This window comes from Amphibalanus amphitrite, unplaced genomic scaffold (genome assembly GCF_019059575.1).
Source record: "Amphibalanus amphitrite isolate SeventyFive unplaced genomic scaffold, NRLGWU_Aamphi_draft 000932F_arrow, whole genome shotgun sequence".
Taxonomy (NCBI): Eukaryota; Metazoa; Arthropoda; class Thecostraca; order Balanomorpha; family Balanidae; genus Amphibalanus; species Amphibalanus amphitrite.
Genome location: NW_024882426.1, coordinates 96,866 through 115,423, shown reverse-complemented (window position 1 = coordinate 115,423; position 18,558 = coordinate 96,866). Strand labels below are relative to the sequence as shown.

General features: G+C 53.3%; 1 protein-coding gene across 2 annotated transcripts; it reads left to right on the top strand.

Annotated features, from left to right (window-relative positions):
• Nucleotides 1–1,926: 1,926 nt before the first annotated feature.
• On the top strand, nucleotides 1,927–6,052 carry LOC122368215 (zinc finger protein 706-like). Of its 2 annotated transcripts, none has more exons than XM_043341946.1 (3): nucleotides 1,927–2,013; nucleotides 3,341–3,486; nucleotides 5,456–6,052. In XM_043341946.1, the coding sequence occupies exons 2-3, from the start codon at nucleotides 3,343–3,345 to the stop codon at nucleotides 5,543–5,545; spliced, it is 234 nt and encodes a 77-aa protein (XP_043197881.1). In that variant the 5' UTR covers nucleotides 1,927–2,013; nucleotides 3,341–3,342; the 3' UTR covers nucleotides 5,546–6,052. The 2 variants fall into 2 exon arrangements, with proteins under 2 accessions (XP_043197881.1, XP_043197882.1); XM_043341947.1 differs by lacking the exon at nucleotides 1,927–2,013 and adding an exon at nucleotides 2,494–2,807.
• The last annotated feature ends 12,506 nt before the right edge of the window (nucleotides 6,053–18,558 follow it).

The window sequence follows — 18,558 nt, the reverse complement described above, 5'->3', positions numbered from 1 at the left end:
GTCCATCATTTCATACACATTGAATGGCACCGAAATACCGCACGTTTCGGCCTACACTGATCTGGGCGTCGCCGTGGATGACAGTTTAAAATTCCACGAGCACTGTGCCCTTGCTGCGAGAAAGGCTGGGGGCGTTGTCCATAACTTTCTTAGATCTACTCGCTGCCGATCACCTGACTTCATGATGTTCATTTGGAAGACACACATACGGCCCATTATTGAGTACGCTTCATCTGTGTGGAACAGTGGATATGTTCAAGATCTCAAGAAGTTAGAGAAAATCCAGAGACTATGGACGCGTAACACTCTGGGCCTCAAAGATACGTGCTATGGTGACAGGCTCAAAACACTTGATCTTTTTTCTGTGCAGGGTCGCCTTCTTCGTGCTGATATTTTGAAGTGCTGGAAAATATTTCATGGACACTGTCACATCTCGCCGGAGGATTTGTGGAGTCTGGAAGTAAATGGAAGAACACGTGGTCACAGACACAAGATCAAGGTCATCCGCGCGCATGTTGACGCGAGGTCCAGATACTTCACACACAGAGTCGTCAAAGAATGGAATAGCCTCCCGGGGTGGCTAGTGCAAGAAACCTCCCTGCAGAAATTCAAAGGAGGACTCGCAGAGGTGTTGGGCGCGAAACTTTACGATTACTCAGTCTAATGTTGCTACGTTATATGACAGATTACGATCGGTATAATGTCAAACCATTGGATCCCCCCCCCCCCCTCCATGGTATGCGCCCCGTTCTTAACAAGCAAGGACAGGGTCAGATGCGCCATGGAGCTCCAATCGGTCATTCACCACTTGCCTCCTGATTTCTGCATTCCCACCATGCCTGGCCTTCCTTCACATGTCATTCACCCATTTGGTTTGCGGGTGAGACAGCATTTGCGTTACACTTCACAGCCGTTTCTCTCTCTTTCTTTCTTTCTTTGTGGAGCATTAGCACCAACTACGAGTCGAGTTTTGTCGACTTGTGTCGACTTGCACCAACTACGAGTCGAGTTTGTCGACTTGTTGTCGAGTTTCCACAACAATTCACACGCAGACGCACAACACCAGTTCCCTGACTCAAGGCCCACCCACTGGCCCCAGCTTGTGTCCAACTATATTCTTTGGAATTGGCGCGTCTCTGAACGACTTGGGTTTCCCTCCTTCTCACTCCTCTCCTAAGAGCAAGGCTGAGGAAACCCAACAGGTGAGTTAAACAGGTGAGTTAAACATTTAGACTGCAGTGGTACACAGTCACAGCACCAAGGCCATATACTAGGCACAACATCCAGGGGCACAACACTAGCTAAACGGGACGTTCATACAGGATAGCAGAACACACGACGCACTACACCACGGAATGTGGAGACTGACATGCCGCTGGAGTTTACGCGACACCTTGCGCGACACTTACACCAAGTTTTTTTGTTTTGTTTTGTTGGGTTAGGCCCTTTCGGTCCAATTAGACCATTTCAGAGCCGGAAGGATGATAGGAATTAGGGGGAGACATTGGTCTGGTCTGGGCAGGCACCCTAGAGAGTCGCCGGGGCTGAGCCCGTCCAAATGGACAGGCCGACCAGCCCCCCCCCCCAAGCACTCTCTGCACCCGGCTACGGGGTGCGCTCCCTCGGGAGCAGCGGTGGCCGGTGCCGCTCCAAGGGAGCAGCCCGCATGAGATAAAGTTGCCTGTCCAGCCCGGAGGGGCCGTTGCGGCGTTGGGGAGAAGGACTTCAGTATCCTGAGGATAGTAGAATGCTAGAAGCACCGGGAACGGTGTTGCCTGTGCCCTGGGACTGACTATTTATAGTCACCGTGGGGCTGACCACTGGCGACTGAAGACCACGACCGGCCGAACTTATATCGCCTTGCCCTGGGGCACTATCGATTCGAGGTGACCACCTCCGCTCGGCGTGCGGTGTGCCGGTTAGTCTGCCGGGAATTTCAGTGGCAAGAGGTTGTGTCAGTGGTGAGGTGACGTGACGCACTACATCAAGTGCGGCCGAGAGTGTTGGTGAATGGCGAGGGCTCGAAAGCAGCGGTTTCAGAATCGATGTGCAGCTCAAGATACCTATAAGAAACGTGCAGCTTGCAAGCAGCGAGTGGTGGAGTGGAACATCCCGCCTGTTCATCCCTTGCAATTAGGTAATCTTTTTCATTCCCTCATTTCTTGGGTTGATTGGGGGCGGCGGCTGAGGGTATCGCCATTGAAACACTTGGTTCAAACCAAACTTGCTTCACGGCTCTCGCCCTCGAGACGCGGGTGCCGGTGCGGGGCTCCTTTTGTCCGAGGGGTGCAACCAGTTGGCTCCGGCCATCTAGCGATAGAGTACCTATCACTGATCTGCCTCCATTCAGCTAAATCGCCAACAAGGGCTGAATCAGGTAGCGGCTGGTGCCCTCCTCACCATCGTTATCACTTATCTATTCCCATTACTTCTTCCGGTCGGTCTGGTCCCGTCCAAACACTTGTGTTGGACGGGATGGTGTTGCTGGCGTAGGTGAGCGAAATCAAGAGAAAATCGCGATGGCATTGACAATTAGCTTTTTAATCTTTTGCAAAAATTACGTTTCTAAGGGTGCTACAAATGTTTGAATTCCTAAATCAAAAACAATACTGATGTTGGAAACATTCAAAGCTGCCCAGCGCTTAACTTTACATGAAATTAATTTAGCAGCGGAGTTCAACAGCCCTCCCAACCAATAACTGCGCACATCTTGCAAACGTGGCGAAAAACTCTCGCGCGACACAAAACGGCGCATCCAGCTGGTTCTCTATTGGCTTTCTCCTCTCGTGGTTGTTGTTGGAGTGTAGGTAAGTTCATAATATTTATTTATCTGTCTGCTAATTTCATCAAACGGCATTGTTATTTTACTCATATTATATGCCACTGTTTCTGCCTCAAATACCACATAGAATCTTTTGATAGGTGGCTCACAACTGAAGAATGCATTGAATACAAGTTTTATTTTCGTATTGTTTGGCAGACACGTGTCTACTGTTATTAATGCTTCAAGTAATTGAAACACTTGCTTTATAAGTTAACATTTAATATGATGCTTATTGTTGAAGAAAAGTAAAATTTTAGGACATGGGATATGTCTCAATATTAAACTGTCAAATTCAAACAAATAAGAGATGAGGCATGCATTTCATCTTGAGGTGTATTTGAAAGTGACTTTTTGACCACAATTGCTGTATATCATTGCTTCAGTATGCTGCATAGGTTTAGCAGCAAAAAATATCAGTGAAATATCCTTAAATGCATCCCATTCTGTCGATCTCGTTTGGTTTCGAATAAACAAGTAATTGTTGAGGTGTCAATTGTCAATATTGTCTGTTTTCAGCCATGGCGCGAGGCCAGCAGAAAATTCAGTCACAACAGAAGGCTCAAGCTAAGCAGGCAGCTGCCAAGAAACAGGCTGGCCACAACCTAAAGGAGCAGAAGAAGGCTGCGGCTGCTGGCCTCTCCTACAACTGTGACATTTGCAAGGCTAGTAACTTATGTTAGCTAGCCAGCAATTGAAACCTGCTATTGTGCTGTTGGGATTCTGATGATTTCAAGGATTTTCCTCTCATCTCTGCCTCAAAATTGCATTGTAAAAATGTGAGACTTCTCTTGTGCTAGGAAACCCACTAATATCCCTAATCCCTACATATCCCCAATCCCTAATTCCCTACAATGTAGACTAGTTGCTGCAAGTGGAGATTGACCCCACGTTTGATGTCTCTCGTACGACGAAGATTCTACGTCGTCCAGCCAATCCCGTTCAAGTTCAGCGGGGGCTCGGCTGCGGCCATGGAACGTGATTGGCGGGACGACGTAGAATCTTCGTCGTCCCAGAGACATCGAACGCGGGGTGAAGGACTTATATGAGACCTTGTTGGTTCATGAATAGATCATTGTCAAACTTTTCTATCAGAGCATATGTTTCATTAAGTGTCCAGGGGTGGACAAATGTACCGAGATGGGGTAGCACGGGCGCAGCATATCGTCGCCGCATTAGCGGTGACCTTTACCTCCGCCGTCTGTTGCGGCTCCAAAGCCAAGCCGGCGTGGAATTGGGAAAGCTCGTGCTACGCCAACTCGGCACAATTATCCACCCCTGTATGTGTCCTTCAATCACTAATTAAGTAAAATAAAAAAATTAGACACAATGTTTGGATTTTGGCATAAGGAGAAAAGTCGTGTGTCAATTTCAGTTTGTTGTGTTTTTCACATAGAGATGTAATAGTGTTTTTTGTTTTTGTTGGAGGATATTTGTTCAATATTTTTCAAAATAAGTTGACCTAAGTTGTTCAATGAGTGGATTGACAGTCATAAGTCAAACCTAAGCTCAGCAGAGTTTGTATCACAGACCCTAACACCTTCAGACGGGTTTATCGGGCAATTCTGGACATTTGGAGAACTAAGATGGTTAAGTTAAGGGTGCTCATCAGTCTTCACAGCTGGGGCCTGGGCATGATCCATTTCGCTCAGCTGACGGGAGTACAATGCTGTACCAACTTAGATATACTATGAGTGACTTATTACTAAATGCTAGCTCAAGCTTTTAATTTCGGTTTGCTTAGAGAGGATTATCCTTTGAAGCAGGTGCCATTTTAGCATTGGACAAGCCTTTTGAAGCCATCTGAAGTAAATATTTGTAGGTATATTGTATACTTACGCACAGGTTGTGCTCTTCAGGGCTACGGAGTCGGAGTCGAAATCGGAGTCGGAGTCAGTCGGAATGGACAGTTCTGCGCGGAGTCGGAGTTGGAGTCGGAGTCGCCAAAATCTTACCTGCTCTGACTCATGAGTCGGAGTCGACATTTCATGACTCAAAGTCATGCTCAATACCCGTTAGATGTCAAATCTTAGATTCATTTGCCTTTCCAAGACAGATCTTGTCGAAGCTAGACCCTTACTCGTGTTTTTGACAGGCTTTTTAAGCGTAAAAAGCAGAAGACTGTGGTTGCCTCACAACCTGCCTGTAGTTCAATGATTATTTATACTTGTGTTTGCAATATGAGGCCTCGGAACGCGCAAAGGATTATTTTAGACAGGCTAAAAAAGCGTCTCCGTCTTGAACTTTACTACCATGGCGATGTCCGGAGTGGGAGATAGAGCCAGAGTCGCAGTCACCGAAAGGCTATGGACGCTGGAGTCCTGGTGCTCTTATAATATGAAGCTTATATTATGGTACCTATAGTGGAAAGTGGAGTTGACAAATCATTTTATGGAGAAAGGGGTGCACACTGCATATTTCGGGAAAAATAGAACCATAAGAAAGGGAAATATTTACAGCGACGGGGCGTCATCAAAAATATGTCTTCTTTCCTGGCATATTGCACTTGCCGGCCAACGCATCGGCATGCCTGCCCCATTGAGGTCTTTACCGCAACCTCGTTTCTTGTGGTCTGCATCTACGAACATTGGACGGAGTACGATAAGTCCCTGACAAAACTTGCTTCTGTTTCAGTCGCAAATGCCGGACCCGAAGACCTACAAGCAGCATTTTGAGAGCAAGCACCCCAAGAACCCGCTGCCGGAGGCGCTGAAGGACGTCTAGCCCGCGGCGCTCTGGTGACTGGGTGTGCAACAGGCGCTGCGCACACCCGGTCCGCCGGGGCGGTTGGGTGGTGCTCGCGCCGGAACAATGAGTGCGGTTGTGGAGCGGGTCGGGACCGTGGCACGGTTATCGTCGGTGTTTCGTCGGTCGGCTTCAGCGGACCTTTGTGAATTCGGGTCCATATTGATTCGAATTGGTGATGACGTGTTTATCCTGTTTTTTTTTTTCATTCTTGTTCGCTTCTCTCAAAGTATATTTATCTTGTTCAGTTGGCAGTTCAAGTGATCTGAGGTATGGTTCATTGCATAACAATACCTTCTAATTCTCACGGTATGTGCAAGTTCCGTGTCAGGGGATCCATTATTCGCGTATTTGAATGTATACCTGATACCTCTCACTTGAGACTGCGTCCAGCTGCATATACTGCATCAATCCATTCACGCGACAACGATACCATTTCCCTCGGTATACACTCACATGACATGATGAAATAAACGATGATAAATGTGACGTGTTTTCGCGGTAGTTGTCAAGGAAATCAACCGAGCACATGGATTGGACGTTCAATAAAATAAACTCTTCGAAGCACGATGCCAGTCAAAGACATGCCAATCGCCATCTGTCCTGAATTATGGCTAATCGAAGATTGCCTGGAATTTTAGGCTGCATTTTTGAACTTCACCCACAGTTCAGACTTCAGTACACTTTGCACTGGTGAAACACTGCTGTATTGTAGTTCAATATTTTACGTGAGCCGCCGCGAGCCGGTTATCATCCCCATAAAGCTTGGGATGAAAAGACGTTGCGATAAGCAAAATTGAAGACATTGTAGGGATCATCTATGCGATTTGTCATTTCATATTGTCATTTTCATTTATATTGTCACCGCTTTATTAATCAATCTGTTACCTGTTGTCAATTGCGCGTCAAGTTTGTTTGCCATTTGTAAACCGGCCTGCCGCTGGCCTCAACCTTTCTAGTAACCGCTGTGCCATACGCTATAGAACGTGTCGTGCAAAGGTCACGGCGGCACCCCTGAGGCGGCCGCTGCCCGTACGTTTAGGAGCCCATTGTCGTGACGTCATGACTGTGAGCAAAGGTCGCGGTAGGGGCTCTCCCGGCAGCCGGACGGTGACTCATACGTTAAGCTTGTCTCTCGCCGCGCCTGCGGGCATATTGGTAGTACTAGGAACGGCCAGCATGTGACCGCGGTTTTCGGCGACATTGTCAATTCGTTTTTCGACTCTGCTGTTCGCTGCAAGACCAATACACATAGAAAACGGCTCGGGCATTTGGAGAAGAGCGGCTACTCTGAGGCGAGGGAAGAACACGGAGATTCACACAAACGACCTGACTAGGTTGCACCGGCCACAGTCGACCGAGGTGGGCTTCCGCGCCCTTAAAGACGCCTCTGACTGGCCATTGCGCTGACACCCTGGTCGGACCACGGTCATTGATCGGACCCTGCCACTGGTTCGTGCTCAGGCTGCCTTAGCGGGTAGACCTGCTCGACCAGACGCCCCACTGGTGGGCGAGTGCTCGGTTCCGACTTTCACCGCCGGTCCAACAGCGTTCTGCTGGTTCCCGCCGATCCGGTTACGACACCGCAAGTGCCGTACCGACTCGGGCGTCCCAGGTGGGCGTAACGGTTACCACACCAGTTCGCGACCCCCAGGCTCTGTCAGCCGTCGTACGGCTCTCGGACGGACACTCTAATAGATCAGCCACAGATCAATAGGTTGTCACAGACCGTCCGTCCAGCCAAGCGCTACCCACAGCGTAGTACGACAATTGGTGACCCCGACGTGATCTCCGTTGTTCAACCTTAGCCTCTCGTCATGCCGGCGGACAGCGCACAGTCCGGCGCCGCAGCTCAAGACCCAGCCAGCGTTCCAGCTTCAGCCTCCGAGTCAACTCATCGGCCCATGGCTAGCTTCCGGCTACCACCATACTCTCCGGAAGAGCCCGACCTGTGGCTACTGCAGGTGCAGTGCGCTTTCGACGTCAGCGGGGTCGACTCCGACGAGCTGAGGTTTAAGCTCCTCGTCGCAAACCTCCCCGCCAACATCGCCGTCCAGGTCAAGGACGTCATCCGGTCATCTCGGTCTTTTGACGTGCTGTGTGCAGCGCTCCAAGCCCGCCTGGCACAGTCACGCGCCGACCGACTACAAGCCCTGCTCGGCCGCCAACAGCTCGGCGATCAGAAGCCGACGGCGCTGTTGCGCTCAATGCGCAACGAGCTAGCCGCAGCCGGGGACGCCCCGGTTGATACGGAGCTCTTCCGTACCCTATTTCAACAACGGCTACCGCAGCCCGTCCGTGCTGCCCTCGCCCTCCTGCCAGCCGACAGCACGCTTGACGCACTGGCAGAAGCGGCCGACCGGTACCTGGAAGCTAGCGGACCCGACCCACGGCTATCAGCGATCGCGGCACAGCCGTACACACAGCCGGCACTGCCCATCGCTGCTGCAGTGACAGCCCCAGCGTCAGCTGCAACCCCTGCGCTGGACACCGTCATCGCCTCCCTGGTCGCTAAGATGGAGCGCCTGGAGGCCAGTAACCGACGACTCGAGGACGCCGTGCGACGCGACCGCAGCCGTTCCCGGCCGCGCCAGGCGTCTCGCCAGTCTCGCCGCCCGTCACCGGCTCGTCCTTCAACGCCGCCGCACGACGACACGCTGTGTTGGTACCACCAGCGATTCGGCGCCCAAGCGCGCCGATGCAAGTTGCCGTGCTCCTGGATCGCCTCGGAAAACTGAGGCGCCCCGTGCTGATGGCGCAAAGCACGGGCGCCCCTCCTGCCGCGCCACTCCTCTTCGTGAGGGACACGGAGACGGACCGGCAATTTCTAGTCGACACCGGGGCGCAGGTCAGCGTGCTGCCTCGCCGCTGCCTGCCCAACGGGTCCACACTGACCCCTGGTCCTGTCGGCCAGCAGCTCGTCGCGGCAAACGGCTCACCGATCGCGGTGCACGGCACCTGCCTGCTGGACGTCACCTTGAGTCAGCAGCACCGCCTGAAACATCGATTCTTCGTCACTGACGTCACCACACCCATCTTGGGCACCGACTTCCTGGCCGCACATCACCTCGTCGTGGACGTTGCCAACCAGCGTCTCCTGCGGAACGGCACCGTCTGCGCCAGCGCCGAGCGGTCAAGGCTGTGCTCCATCGGAGTGCGTCTCGTCCGGGAGCAGGCTGCTGCTCGCTTCGCAGCTGTCCTCGCCCGGTACCCGGATGTGACCTCACCAAAACCTGGACCAACACCGGTGAAGCACAACGTGACGCACCACATCGTCACCAAGGGTCCACCGGTGTACCAGCGGCCACGACGCCTCCCGCCGGAGCGCCTTCAAATCGCACGTGCTGAGTTCAACAAGATGCTCCAGCAAGGCATCATTCGACCGTCGAGCAGCAGCTGGACAACTCCACTCCACATGGTGCCAAAGAAGAGACCCGGCGAGTGGCGTCCTTGCGGCGACTACAGAGCGCTGAACGCCCGCACCGTACCAGACCGCTACCCGCTGCCGTACCTGCGGGACTTTTCAGCCGACCTGCATGGGTGCACCGTCTTCAGCACCATTGACTTGGTGAAGGCCTACCACCAGATCCCGGTGGAACCTGCCGACGTCCCCAAGACAGCCATCACGACACCGTTCGGCCTCTACGAATGCGTTCGGATGCCGTTCGGCCTCAGAAACGCCGGACAGACCTTCCAGCGTTTCATGGATGAGGTCCTCCGCGGCATACCGGGCTGCTTCGTCTACCTGGACGACATTCTGCTGGCCAGCCCGACTGCCGAACACCACCTGCAGCTCCTGGACCAAGTGCTTCAGCGCCTCAACACCTACGGCGTCGTCGTCAACAGGCACAAGTGCGTCCTGGGACAGGAGCAGGTGGTGTTCCTCGGCCACTCGGTAGACGCCGACGGCGTCCGCCCGCTGCCTGGACGAGTCGAGGCCATCAAAGACTTCCCGGAACCGACCACTCAGTCCCAGCTACGGAGGTTCCTGGGGATGGTAGCCTACTACCACCGCTTCATCCCCCAGGCAGCCGAGCTCCTGCAGCCTCTGCACGCCTTAATCACCCACAAGGCAAAACGCTCGAGAGCGCCTGTCACGTGGACAGACTCGGCGCGGCAGCGTTTCAAGAACGTCAAGGACGCCCTGGCCACGGCGACACATCTCGCACACCAAGTCCCGGACGCGCCGCTCGCCCTCTTCGTCGACGCCTCGGACTGCGGAGTGGGCGCCGTCCTCCAACAGCACGTAGCTGGCGAATGGCAGCCGCTAAGCTTCTTCTCCAAGACGCTTCAACCTGCAGAGAAGAAGTACAGCACCTTCGGGCGCGAGCTGCTCGCTATCTACCTGGCCGTCCGGCACTTCAAGCACGCCATCGAAGGCCGGTCGGCAATCGTCTTTACAGACCACCGCCCGCTGGTAACGGCCATCGGCTCCTCGTCCGACCGCTACTCGCCACGAGAGGTCCGCCACCTGGACTACATCGGCCAGTTCGTGTCTGACATCCGCCATGTGCCTGGCAAGGACAACGTGGTCGCCGACACGCTGTCACGCACGGTCTCGATGGTGGCCCAGCCGCGACCCCCGCTCGCCGACTTCACTGCCATCGCCAAGGCCCAGTCCGAAGACGGCTCGCTGGAAGACCTCGAGGCCTTAGACACCTCACTGCGCCTGCGCCACATTCCGGTCGGCGATGGACTCCGTCTGCTCTGCGACGAGTCCACCGGATCGCCTCGGCCGGTCCTCCCAGAGGCGCTGCGCCGGCCCTTCGCCAAGGCTCTGCACGACCTGTCGCACCCTGGCGTCGAGGCCACCGTCAAGCTCGTCTCTAAGCGGTTCGTCTGGCCCGGTATGGATCGCGACGTGCGCCGCTGGACCCGAACCTGCCTCGCCTGTCAGCGCTGCAAAATCGGCCGGCACACCAAGTCTGACGTCGGCACCTTCCAGCCACCTCAGCAACGCTTCGACCACGTCCACGTGGACCTCGTCGGCCCGATGCCTCCGTCAAGAGGGCACTCGTACCTCCTGACGTGCGTCGACCGGTTCACTCGGTGGCCAGAAGCCATCCCTCTGCCGGACATCCGCACCACCACGGTCGCCCGCGCCTTCCTCGAGCACTGGGTCGCCCGATTCGGCGTTCCGTCCATCATCACGACGGACCGAGGCGCCCAGTTCGAGTCGGCCCTCTGGTCGGAGCTACAGCGATTCCTGGGCTGCCAGCGAACTCGGACGACGTCCTACCACCCGGCCTGCAACGGTATGGTGGAACGCCTGCATCGCCAGCTGAAGGCCAGCCTCCGTGCACACCAGGCTACGTCATGGACGGACGTGCTGCCGCTGGTGCTCCTGGGCATACGCTCCACCATCAAGGCGGACCTGCAGGCGACGTCAGCCGAGCTGGTGTACGGCTCCTCACTGCGGCTTCCCGGCGAGTTCTTCACCAGCAGCCAAGCCTCACCAGCATCACCGGCCGGTTTCGTACAAGACCTGAAGCGCGCCATGTCTCAGGTGCGGCCGACACTCCCACGTCCGGTCCAGCGCGCCACGTACGTCCCGACGGCACTCCAGACGGCGACACACGTCTTCGTGCGCAGGGACTGTCACCGCTACCCGCTGGACGCTCCATACGACGGACCGTTCCCGGTTACCGAAAGGACCACCAAAACCATCACCATCGACCGTCGACAGAAAAAGGAGGTCATCAGCATCGACCGGTGTAAGGCCGCCTTCCTGGAGACACCAGACGAATCCGGTCATCGACAGTCTGACCTGCCGACTGTGCAGCCGCACGGTACTCAGTCCAGCGGCCCGCCGGCCGCGCCACCGCTCAGCAATGAGCCCAGCGGCCCGGAGCTTCTGATCTACGGTGACGCACCAACTCGCCCTGCAGCCGTCGCTCGGGCTGACGCTGCACCATTGCAGCCTCAGCCGATACTACGGACGACCCGCTCCGGCCGCGTCGTACGACCTCCGGTGAGATATCGCCATGTCACTTTTGTCCGCGACATGTCTGGCGAGGGGGTACTGTAGGGATCATCTATGCGATTTGTCATTTCATATTGTCATTTTCATTTATATTGTCACCGCTTTATTAATCAATCTGTTACCTGTTGTCAATTGCGCGTCAAGTTTGTTTGCCATTTGTAAACCGGCCTGCCGCTTTTTTTTTTTTTTTTTTTTAATTTTGTCTTCCCGGCATGCCTAAGGCAACCGCCAGGGAAGGGGAAATTACTAAGGCTGGCAATGAGCCAGATCTTTCGTTTTACTTTACTTTACTGTCAGCTATTTAATTCTGACCCAAGCAAGAGAGAGAAGCAAACTTTACTTTAATTCGGCTCATGTGGCGTCCGATTAACAAGGCAAGGGTGTCCAGAAAGGGGTAGAATATTCATACTTGCTGCTGTAAATCTTGCTGCTGATGGTGTGAGGTGTTGCAATGTGTGATGTTTGTTGTGGGATGTATTTACCAGGAAAAGTCCTAACTAGAAAAAACCTGGTGCCTAAGTCAAGGGGCAAAAACTGTCGAGTACAGTAAAAATCCCCGCAATAGTTACGTTACGTTATATCTCTAATGTGGACAGTGAAAGTGTGATTGCGCAGGCTGTTCGCAGGGATCGGCCAAAATAAAAACCGGCCTACCGAGTGAGACAGCCAGCGGGTTATGGCAGCCGGTGTGACCCGGGTGCCCCAGTCATGTCCCGCCCGTCTCAGGGGTACAACTTTGACTGGAATTTGGTGGCTCTGGAGGAGTAGCCGTGAGGCATAGCTCGACTCCTAGGCAGCGATGTTGGTAGGGCTAGTGGTTACCCGTTGGAGGAATTCTCTGAAGGAAGATACGGCGTCCGTGGTGAGGGGGTCCGTCAAAATAGAAGCCAGCCACGGCTGCCCTGTACGCTTTGGATTCTGGGCGAAGGTCAAGGTCGTATAGTCGGATTTCATGGTCAAACCAGTAGAGGGTGGAGGGAGGGTAGGAAAGTCGCCTGCCGCTGGCGTACTCAAACTTCAGCGACCCGATGTCAGGTGGAGGGATCTCACCCCTGGGACGTCTCTTCGGGATCAGGTCTGGATCGGGATCGTCGGTGTCGTTTCGGGGGCTGTCAGGCTGGAAGCTCGCCGTGTAGCCTCGGGTGAACGGCCTGCTTCGAGAGCAGCCGAAGTCGTCGGGGTCCGTGGTTGGTGTCGGTGAGTCGGGGGTGTCAGTCTGGACTTCGGCAGAGACCAGTCGGGCGGGTCGAGTTTGAGAGGTCGAGTCGAAGGTGGTCAGTTTGGTCGTTTGGGTGCTGGCGTCGGTCGTCTGAGAGCTGGCTGTCTCGGTCTGGGTCTGAACAGGGACTGCGGTCGCCTTAGGGGCCATGACCTCACCATCTGTCTGGACAGAGGCGTCTGTGCGAGCCGGAGGGGGCTGCATCGTTCGGTGCTGACTCTCAAGTGGAGGCCAAGCTGTGGAGTTGAGCGGCGGGGGTTGGAATGGCGCTCGCTCTCGAGTGTCTCGTTTGGTGGTTTTCCAGACGGGGCAGCTGTTTCGGTCCCATGCTGGGTGTGGACCAGAGCAGAGAGGGCACTTTGGGACCGAGGTACAGTCACCTGTGGGGTGGCTGTCCCTGGCAGAGCACTGCCCGCAGACTGTCTCTTTTCGTCGGCAAGAGCGCATGGAGTGGCCTAGCTTCCAGCACCTACGGCATTGCCTTGGCAGCTGGATCCAGGGTCGAACAGGGACGGCGAGGTACCCGCAGAGGAGCTTTCTTGGGAGATCGAGTCCTTTAAAGCGAAGTCGAATCAGGGGGTTTGGAGTTCGGTCCTTGGATTTGAGCCTCTGCACCTCGATAACACCCTGCGGGGCTAGTTCGGTGAGGAGCTCTTCGTCAGAGAGGTCGCTGAGGTCCGGACAGTGAATGAGACCCTGCGATGACATCAGGTTGGTTGCAAGAACAGCCGAAACAGGTTTTCCGAGCATGGTTTGGCAGGAGAGAAGGGCAGAGCTAGGCGGCCTCAACCTTTCTAGTAACCGCTGTGCCATACGCTATAGAACGTGTCGTGCAAAGGTCATTTTTTTTTTTTTTTTTTTTTGAATTTTGCATCCCGGTTGCACTAAGGCATACCGGGGAGGGGAAGCTAATAGCTGGCAATGAGCCAGATCTTTCGTTTTACGTTACTTTACCACCGGCTATTCAAGACCGGCCCAAAACTAGCGACTAAAGCAAATAGCTACGTTAAACCGGCTCATGTGACGTCCGGTGGGAGGAAAGCTAGGGAGAGCCGAAAAGAAGGCCAGAGTGGCAAGGCCGAGATTTAGATGAATTTTAGTACTTACTTCTGATGTCTTGCAGCTGTATCTTCGTGTTTTTTGTGTGGTGTTGTATTGTGGAGTGTTTGTTGTGTATGATTTCTACCAGGAAAAGTCCTAACTAGAAAAAACCTGGTGCCTAGCCAAGAGGGCAAAACCTGTGCGTTTTTGCCAAATTGCACAGGAAAAATCCCTTTAGAAGTAATTACTTTACGTTATATCACTAGAGTGTCACTGTTTTGTGAGTCTATGAATGACTGAAAGGTAGCGGGTAGTACCGGTGATGCATCAGCCTCAATTGAAGCCAATGCCGCATCGGTGGGCAAGGAGGAGGTCAAAATCGGTAGGGTTCCCCCGACGCCGCCACCAGCACACCCGCCGGCGCCGACCGCCGCCGGACCCAGCCCCCGCCCCGCCCCTACCCCATCAGCTAACGCGGAAGGGCCAGGTGCGAGCCGGGCCCCAAGCAGCGACCGGCGCCGCCAAGCGCGCCGACAACAACTCGAGCTGAACCAAAGTTTCAATTCCAGTGAAGTCTCATATTCGGGTAGTCATAGTCGGTTGGTGTCAATGTTGGTAGCAATTTTGGCTCTCCCATCGGTAATGAAGTAGCTCTTAGAGCTGACGCTGCGACTCAGTGGTTGTCACGTTAGAACTAGGCAACGTCGGGAAGTCGCGTTCAGTAAGCCCGGTCAGGCCTTGTCGTGCCCCAGTGGCGAGGGAGGAGAGCCACATTCCCCCGACACCAGGGTTGTCCATAGGAGAGCCCTTAACGCCCGGCGGCAGCTGGCCGAACAGGTTCCCCCCCTGAAAGGCTTAATAACCAGACGGTTTAGGACCGACCGATCCTGTCTCGAGTGGGCCTCAACCGTGAAGCGGGATCCCTGTCGAGAACCGGGCAAGACCCAGAAGGGGGAAGTCAAGTCCAGTTGGGACCCCAGGATGTGTCCAGGCGCGCCGTCAGCAACGCTAGGAGGACGGATGTCAATTCCAGTGAAGTCTCATATTCGGGTAGTCATAGTCGGTTGGTGTCAATGTTGGTAGCAAATTTTGGCTCTCCCATCAGTAATGAAGTAGCTCTTAGAGCTGACGCTGCGACTCAGTGGTTGTCACGTTAGAACTTGGTAACGTCGGGAAGTCACGTTCAGTAAGCCCGGTCAGGCCTTGTCGTGCCCTAGTGGCGAGGGAGGAGAGCCACATCCCCCCGGCACCAGGGTTGTCCATAGGGGAGCCCTTAACGCCCGGCGGCAGCTGGCCGAACAGGTTCCCCCCCTGAAAGGCTTAATAACCAGCCGGTTTAGGACCGACCAATCCTGTCTCGAGTGGGCCTCAACCGTGAAGCGGGATCCCTGTCGAGAACCGGGCATGACCCAGAAGGAAAAAGTCAAGTCCAATTGGGACCCCAGGATAGGTCCCGGGCTCCGTCAAACCTCATGTTAAATGGAGTTTTCTAGTTTTGTGTTGTGCAAAAAGTTAAAAAGGAGTTCTAGCAAATCTGGATAGGTATCTCCTAGTATATTTTCGATGTTGAAAGTTATTTTATGTCTTTGCGTGTAATCAATCAATGGTTGTCTAAAACGATGATATTGTGGGCAGCTTATAAGAAAGTGTTTTATATTATATCTGACGTCATCCCCGCAATAGTGACAGTTTGGAGGAGGCATTCCTTCTATAATGTAATTATGTGTAATTTTGGTGTGACCCATCCGTAGTCTAGCAAGTATGATTTCCTTAATTCTAGTATCCTGACTAGAGGAGTGCCAATGTCCCACCTCTTGCTTAATAGGGTAAAGGTGAAAATGTGGGTTTACGTTCCAATCAAGTTGGAAAGATTTTTTAGAGGCTAATGCTATTGCGTTAAGGTAATCATTGACTGGGCAGCTAATTTGATTTTGTTGGGGGTCATTCAAGCTTTCTTTGGCTGCCAGGTCAGCTCGATCATTTCCACTTATCCCGCTATGACCGGGAATCCAAAGGAATTTGATGTTATGATTATTGGTATTAATAAATGATCTTATTTCATCCACTATGGGATGTGATAGTGAGTTGAGAGAGGCCAGAGCACAAATAGCTGCTCTAGAGTCTGAGCAAATGACTGCGTTATCAATGCTTTCAGTATTTACGTATTTTAGAGCTGCAAATATCGCAGAAAGTTCTGCTGTATATATAGAAGCAATGTCTGGTAGCCGGAAAAAAAGAGTAAAGTTGTTGTGCACAATTGCTGCACCTGTGCGGTTCTCTGATTTGGAACCGTCGGTATATATAAAATCATACTCATTATGTTCGTTTTTGAATTCATTGAACATCTCCTGGATTTCTAGGGGATGTATTAGGATTTTTGGGTCAGAGAAAAGAAGTGTTGTATCTAGTGGTTCAAATAGCCAGAAGGGCTGCAATTTGGGAACCAATTTAACGTTAGGTGGGTCAATTTTGTGATCTTGCAATACTTTGCTTATCCTTACGTTAATTGTTCGATAACGAGCTTGCTTGGTAGTTAGCCGTTGAGGTACTGGAATGTTCAGAATTTGAGAAGTAAGATTTTCAGGCGAGTTGGAGCGAGAGGTCCAGTTTAATCGACGGCTGGGGCTGGCTGGGTTGCTGACACCAGCTCTGGGTGATGTCGTCGTACATGTGGTGCCGCATGGCTGCGGCGGTGCATGAAGCTACCGTGTCGTGCGTTGAGTCTCTGAGGCTACAGAGAGCGTCACTGGGAGCGTCATCATCGCCCTCCGGATGTGTAGTCGCGATACCGGCTGCCTGTCGCTGCAGGCAGGCCTCGGTGAAGTGGCCCCGGCGTCTGCAATGACGGCACTGGCTGCGGTAGGCGGGACAGGATTTAGCGCGAACCGCGACAGAGGCTTTTACGCCATGACCTGTCCGACGACAATATTGGCAGACGTCGGCCGGTCCTGCGACTGAACTCTGTTGACGGCCAGCATCGCCAGCTGATACTCGCCGCTCCTGCTCGCCGATGCTCGCTTTCGCTCGCCGGTACTGGCTGCGGGCGGCGGCCACACCTTGAGACTGACCCAGCGTCTGAGCGGATCGCTTACCAGCCTCTTTTGCTTCGACGAAACGAATGGTCTCTTCCAGGGGGATCGGTGTCTGGCCTTGGGCGAGGAGGTCCAGTTGAATATCCCTGTCCGCTAGCCCCCTGGCGAGCGTATCGCGTGTGACTTCATCCTGGTAGCTGACGACCCGTCCGCATTCGCAGGTGACGTGAAACTTACAGACAGCCGCCTGCCCGCGAAGACGAGCGGCGAACGCCCTGACCGGCTCTTCGTGCTCCTGCGTCATGTTGTGGAGCTGGACGCGAGCCACTGCGAGGTTTTCCTCGCGGACGGCGAGACTTCGCATTGCGGCCAAGACAGTCTGTTCGTCCTTGGATGAGAGGGAGCCCCCCGAGAATCTGGTGAGGTCCCTGCGGAGGCCTTCGTCGCAGCATTCAAGCAGCTGGATGACGCAGTCTGTATCGGTGAGTCCGGTGGCTTTCTTGTACTCCGTCCATCGGCTGGTGAAATACTCCCAGTCCTCGCTGGATCCGGCAGCTGTCACGCGCGGTCTGGTGACCTTTTCGGCAGTAATGCTCACTGTAGGCCGGGTATGGGCCTCGGACTGGTGCATTTGAAGAAGTTGTACGACCACGATAGGTGCGGTATCTGCAGCGACGACGTATTCACAGCCGCTGAATGGGCAGGCTGTTGCCATGGTTCGAGGCTCGGGTTTCGACGTTATGCTTGATTGCAAATTAAGATATGTCCAACATAGATAGGCATGCGCGCCATTTCGATATTCTGTATTCGGAATTCAGTGAATGTTGGACATATCTAGTCCTGCGGACGAGACAGAAACAATGTTACAGAGGGAAGGCACTGCATACATGTCTACCCTTCGCCTTGCGAGTGGGGGAATATTTGTATCTATATTGAGATTCATTGCCGGAGTTGTTCTAAGACCTCCTGTTATTATTCTAAGTGCTGCATTTTGAATTACTTCTAGTTTGTTAAGGACCGTTTGAGATATATCACCGAACAAAAAAGCATTGTAGTCTAGAATGGGTCGAATTAGAGATGTATAGAGGCGAAGGAGCGTACGACGGTCTGCTCCCCACGTCCTTCCTGCTATACATTTAAGAACATTTATGCGGCGGGCGCATCTAGCTTTGAGTTTTTCTACGTGATCATTGAAGGTTAGGCGTCTGTCTAGTGTCAAGCCGAGGTATTTAAATGACGTAACTAGTGGGATAGTTTGACCATTCAAATGCAAGGGGATGCGTGGAGAAATGTGCAGACGCTGCGTTGAGAAAATCATGGTAGCTGATTTTGCAGGGGAAATAAACACACCCCATCGGGAGCACCATTCTTGGATCAGATTTAGAGCTAACTGGATATATTCATTTGCCCTATCTACGCTGGGGTGTGAAAACCATATCGCCAGATCATCAGCGTAAAGAGAAAACTTAATATTAGAAGAAATACTAGGGAGATCTTTGCAAATATCATTAATAAGCATCAGAAAAAGTGTAGGTGAGAGCGGACTACCCTGAGGTATTCCATGCTCTTGTGATGTGCGCACTGAGTGTGCTACGCCACACCTAACAGAGAAGGTTCGGTTACTAATGAAATTTCGGAGGTAAGTGGCGAGAAGGCCGCGAACGCCCATTTGGTGTAATTTAATTAAGAGGGCAGAATGATGTACTTTATCAAAGGC